This window comes from Oncorhynchus mykiss, chromosome 7, assembly GCF_057628025.1.
Source record: "Oncorhynchus mykiss isolate SJ-2025 chromosome 7, ASM5762802v1, whole genome shotgun sequence".
NCBI lineage: Eukaryota > Metazoa > Chordata > Actinopteri > Salmoniformes > Salmonidae > Oncorhynchus > Oncorhynchus mykiss.
The window spans coordinates 41,546,656-41,552,655 of NC_143028.1; the positions used below are offsets into that span (position 1 = coordinate 41,546,656).

The following is a 6,000-nucleotide window of genomic DNA, read 5'->3' on the forward strand; positions in this document are numbered from 1 at the left end:
GGTACAGATCTGGGGTAGGGTACCAAAACATTTCTGTATGTTTTGGTACCCTTCCCCAAAACATGGGGGACCATTGAAGGTCCCCAAGAACACAATGGCCTTCATCATTCTTAAATGGAAGAAGTTTGGAATCACCAAAACTCTCCCTAGATCTGGCCGCCTGGCCAAACTGAGCAATCGGAGGAGAAAGAACTTGGTCAGGAAGGTGACCAAGAACCCGATGGTCACTCTGACAGAGCTCCAGAGTTCCTCTGTGGAGCTGGGAGAACCTTCAAGAAGGATGACTATCTCTGCAGCACTAGACCAATCAGGCATTTATGGTAGAGTGGCCAGTTGCAAGCCACTCCTCATTAAAATACACACTATTTAGAACAGTGGCGGTCGGTGCTGTTAAAGAGAGGGAGGATGATTTTTACAATTATTTCTATTACATCATATTGGATGACTGTCATTCATATTCTATTCAATGTAATATCGATGTAACCTCTCCAAGCCAAACCTTCATACCATAACTGCTAAATGAAACACAGTGTACATCATCATAGTCATCATAGCTACTAGAACCATGTATTGCATCTTGCTCATCCATATATTTATATGTACATATTATTATTCCACCCCTTTACATTTGTGTGTATAATGTAGTTGCTGTCAATTTGTTAGAATATTTGTTAGATATTACTGCACTATCGGAACTAGACGCACAAGCATTTTGCTACACTCGCATTAACATATGCTAACCATGTGTATGTGACAAATACAATTTGATTTGATTTGATTTTGAACTAACATGCTAATAAACCCGCTACAATCACGCAGTACAATGTACATCAAGCAGTTTTGCAGTTACTCTGGCCGGCCCCTGTGGCAATAAATTAATATAACCGAAAGCTTAACGTAACTTGGAAGAGTTCCAGCACAGATAGAATGATAAGCCAGATATTTCACCGGATGTATAAGTGAAGCATCCGGTTGGCGTTTCCACTCACTAGCAAATATTGTGATGAGAGGAAGCCCAGTGGAAGGCAGTGGGAGAAGATGGAGCGAGATCCATTTGGCCGACATTTTGCACATTTTCTCATCAATGAAACATTTGATTTCAATACAGTTTTCTGTGCCCAAAACTAGAATCTGTTATGAACAGTGGACTAAGTTTTGTAGATTTTATCCTTTGCCAAAAACATTTTTTAAAGTGTTGTTTAGAAGGAGTGCAATAGTGAATTGACTTAATGCAAACTCTCACTTCACAGAGTAAGCATTCCCTGACAGAAATATGCAAATACATGCTAGAACGCTAGCTCTTAACTGGCTCTGCCCCTCTCCTTGCTTGTTCTGCCCACTATGACTAATTTGTTCCCATTGGAAATGACAGACTGTGGTCTATCTTGGGTTAGTTATACAAATCTTTGGTTCCAGTGTTGGATAGCCTTAGCCAGCTAGCTAACATTATTCTCTGAGTAGTTAGCTAGCTGCATTAGCTAGCTAAGTAAGTGAAAGTAAAAAAAAATATACAACAAAATATGGCTAGCTCTCTCTCTCTCGCTCGCTCTCTCACTCTGCTGCTTCTCCTTATTTTTCGAATAAGTTAATTTGTTGAAAACTGTTAAACTATTGTCTTTCTTTGTCTTTGAGTCAACTACTCCCCACATGTTATGCCCTGCAGTGCTAGCTATGGTTTCAGTACTAAATTCATCCTCTGATCCTTTGATTGGGTGGACAAAATGTCAGTTCATTCTGCAAGTCATCTGATAGGACGTTGTCATAATTACTGTGTAAGTCTATGGAAGGGGGTGAGAATTATGAGCCTCCTAGGTTATGTATTGAAGTCAATATCCCTAGAGGAGGATGGAAAATAGATGTCCTCCGGCTACACCATGGTGCTACCCAGAGAGTGCTGTTGAGGCTAATGTAGACCTTCACTATAAAACATTGGGTTTTAATCAGTTATTTGTTGACGTGATTATATTTAGTATCGGTTTTCTGAAATTCACTGAGTAGGATGGTCGTTCCCTTCCTCCTCTGAGGAGCCTCCACTAACTCATACTCTACAGTACCAACCTCCAGCAATCACACGGGCATTCTTTTTACATGTGTCACCTCGCATGCAGCCAACTCAAAGCCAAATAACTAAGAGAAGTCGTGTTGAAAAGAGCTGTTAAAGGCAAATCAAAGACCCTGTAGGCTCTGGGCTGCTGATTAGAAGAGGCTCCCCTGTCGCTCATGTGTGCAAACTGGGACTGAGGGGATGTCAGTGGTGGTGTCAGGCTTAATCTTGTTCCACTGTAGTGGAGATCCACAGCAGAGGAGCACCTAGCTGGGTTAAAGGTCGAATACAGGTTACTGTATACTATGCATAGTTGGATCTTATAGTGTGATCGCCAGCCTTGTCTAAACTTCAATGCACAGAAAGAAATACACTGTTTCCACAAGGCATTGGATTGTTGTTGGAAATGAAGTAAACCTCTAACATTTTGGTACTTAACCAAACCCCCTAGGGTCTCCATTTCCATGCTGATTACAGATGAAGCATAATATAACATTTTTTATATAAGTGCGTTCCCATGTTGCAAGAGAAGGAAAGATGTTAATTCAACAAGACATCATAGTAGATCCAATGAAGACAATGAATCTCCCTTTTCATACAAGAAAAACGTCATACTGCATGATGCATCTTTCTGGAACTTTCAACTCAGATGACAGTGATGTGTAATTGATATTGGAGAAAACATCGAATTAACAAACGATAAGGCATTTGAATGGCCCATTTTACCAGTGCACTAAAGCATACAATAAAAAAACAAGCCTGGCATATTTTTAAATCAATATCCAATTTATTTTTCACTTTCATGTATTCCAGAATCATTGCATACTATAGGCCTACAGTACAAATTCTGAAGGTCTGAGTTCTAATAGCATTTATTGCGCACCACACTGGAGCCCTCCTCCTGGTAATCCTGCCCCTTCACCCACATGGGCTGGAAGCTGCTGAGGCAGGTGATGATGGAGCCCCCCACCCAGGAGGCAAACTCCCTGTGGGCCCCAGATAGCATCCCGATCATGGAGTCCCTCGGGGCCAGTTTCTCCATCTCTGCCTGGAGCCGCTCCGGGAAACCGCTGAACATCGAGGAGCCGCCACACAGGGCCACGTTGGCCATCAAGGCCGTCTGCCACTCGGGGGCGCACTTCTGCAGGCTGTTCATGGCCAGGATGTGAACTCCGGGCTGCGACATTCCTGCGTCGGATGGACAGAATAGGATCTCAGGGCCACGGAAGCGCTCGTCGCACAGGGTAAGGGTGGTGCCATCGGGGAGTTGATAGTCCAGAGGTGTTCCTTTGTCCTCAGAACTCAGCTGGGAGACGTAGCAACTCTGCTTCTTCATGTCTTGCACAGAGGACTTTTGCTGGAGAGCACTCCCATGTCCAACGTCGGCCAGTAGTTTGCTCAGATAGTCAGACACACCCTTTCCAGCCAGGTCCATGTGAAATGTGGCATGTGGTAAGCAGTAGCCATTGCACACTGGAGAGACAGAGGTGCAGCCAGCCCCAGAGTCCACCACTAGACCAGTAACCAGTCCATAAGAATACATGGACAGCACAGGCTGGTAACCAACATACATCGCTGGGGCCCCAAACCCTTCAAACAGGAGTTCAGCTGTCTTCTCTCGGTTGGAGATGGGAGAGAAGGCTGGGTCAGTCATCAGGATGCCATGCTCTTCAGGGCAGACTTGGAGCTCCTCATAGAGCACATGGCTCCACAGCTTCTCCAGGGAATCCCAGTCACTTATCATTCCACTGGTGATGGGCCTCTTGAGGATGAGATCATCTGAGTCCTTGCAGGGAATGTTGTTTCCAAAATAACATTCAGTTTGGTCCTTTTTGGACAATCCAACCACTGACCTCAGAACTTTATGGGGCTTCTCATCTCCAGAGAAGCCAGCTTTGATGGAGCCTGATCCTGGGTCGATTACAATAGCCACATTCTGCTTGAAGTCCTCACTGCTATCCACTGCAGTCATTCTTAGACAGTCTGTAATTTGTTTGAACAATGAAAGCAAATGTTGAAGTTATGTTTCTTTCTCTAGTTGTCCCCAAGCATGTCTGCAACAGTCAACTCATGAACAGAGACTAATGGTTTGAAAGATTGCTTTATTACTTGAAAAAACATGTTTGTCACAAAACCTGTGACATCACAATGGCATCAATGGCCTTGTAGCATCACCACAGTGCTCCAGTCTGGGTGACTATGGCAACGGATGATCACAGGGTTATTTCTCAGTATTTGTGAACATTAGCTGACAAGGATAGCTTTTCACACACACACACACACACGCACACACACACACTCACGCACACACGCACACACTCACGCACACACGCACACACACACACACACACACACACACACACACACACACACACACACACACACACACACACACACACACACACACACACACACACACACACACACACACACACACGTCTGGTAAACTATGTGAGTTGGGCAATCATTACCTACGCCTCTTCAACATCTATAATGGGAGAGAGGATGAATGTTCCCATTCAAACTCATCATAGCACTTACAGGATATTTGATGGCCTGTAGAATCATTGAACTGCTGTAAACCTTGAGTGGATGTTTCTGCATCCAGTACACATCATCCCTCACTATGTGATTAAGATAAGGATGAATAATAGAGGCTTCAAGCATTGTATGGACCAGTTTGAACTGGATTCCTCACATGCAATCAACAGGGAATGAGAGTGGTTCTAATTTTGAACATTATTCTGTATTACAGTAACAAGGAAAGTAGGAAACGCACAGACCAAGAGTTGTTACTGAAGGCAGATTTGACCCCCAATAGCATCTTTTACACTACCAATCTGCATTGGGTTAACACACTACATTTTAGTGGAACAGGCTCCAGTCACACTGATCTAATTACACACACACACACACACACACACACACACACACACACACACACACACACACACACACACACACACACACACACACACACACACACACACACACACACACACACACACACACACACACACACACACACACTTATGCATCCAATCCTTCCTAAGATGGAGTTAACCTACAAGTGTCACCCCTCCATGGCTACTGCAGAGGAAGAGTATAATTAGAAGCTGTTTGTTTCTGACCCTTGGGCAACAGAAATGTTGGCTGTAGGAGTCAACAGTTCACCGATGTAAGTCACTACTAGCCTGAGAGCACGGGAAGGTATTCACTTTCCATTACACACAGGGGAGAGTGATACATGCTCTGGAGAGGGGCCACATGTACTGGACCCTATAAGTACTGGACCCTGTTAGTGAATCCTATTCAATATAAGGTAAATCAATGAGAAACTCTCTGATTAAGACTATCTGTCAATGTAATACAGATATCGCTTCACAATACCCGGTCTCAGAATGGTTCAATCTAACAAAGTAGATGCTACATCTGCCCCATTGATTCAATGACAACAACGCAGTACTTCATATCATATAAATGTCATTGTACAGGTATACATCACTAATGAATTCAACATTGGCCAGGCCCAATAGCAGTCAAGTCTGCCCACAGTCTGTCATAAACGTCTAGGTTTTAGATTAGCTGTTTTATGGCCAGTTTACGCTCTACATTGAGTGGATGTTGAATTTAAGAAGTGGAATCAAAGTGGACAGTGCCATCCCTCAGCTCAGTAAAGCTGATTATGTTCAACCAGATAAGCATGTTTGTATCAAACAGAAAAATGATGGAGCTCACAGGCCTGCACAATGACAGGCATGCTGCCAAATGGCAGAGCTCTCACACTATTAATTTAAATCTCCCACAGTCTATTTACATATAGCAGGTACTATATATTGGTATGCCAGGATCCTCTGGGCTATTTTTGGCTCCCGCTTTGACGGTTTTATATAGTATATGGTGATGAATATCCATTGTCAGTGTGTGCAACCAAGAGAAACTGATTGCATCCTAAT

General features: G+C 43.6%; 1 protein-coding gene across 1 annotated transcript; it reads right to left on the reverse strand.

Moving 5' to 3' along the window:
• Positions 1 to 2,809: 2,809 nt before the first annotated feature.
• LOC110528959 (uncharacterized) lies at positions 2,810 to 4,145 on the reverse strand. The gene has a single exon (XM_021611125.2). It carries the CDS (start codon positions 4,014 to 4,016, stop codon positions 2,907 to 2,909), a length of 1,110 nt encoding a protein of 369 aa, XP_021466800.1. The 5' UTR covers positions 4,017 to 4,145; the 3' UTR covers positions 2,810 to 2,906.
• Positions 4,146 to 6,000: the final 1,855 nt, after the last annotated feature.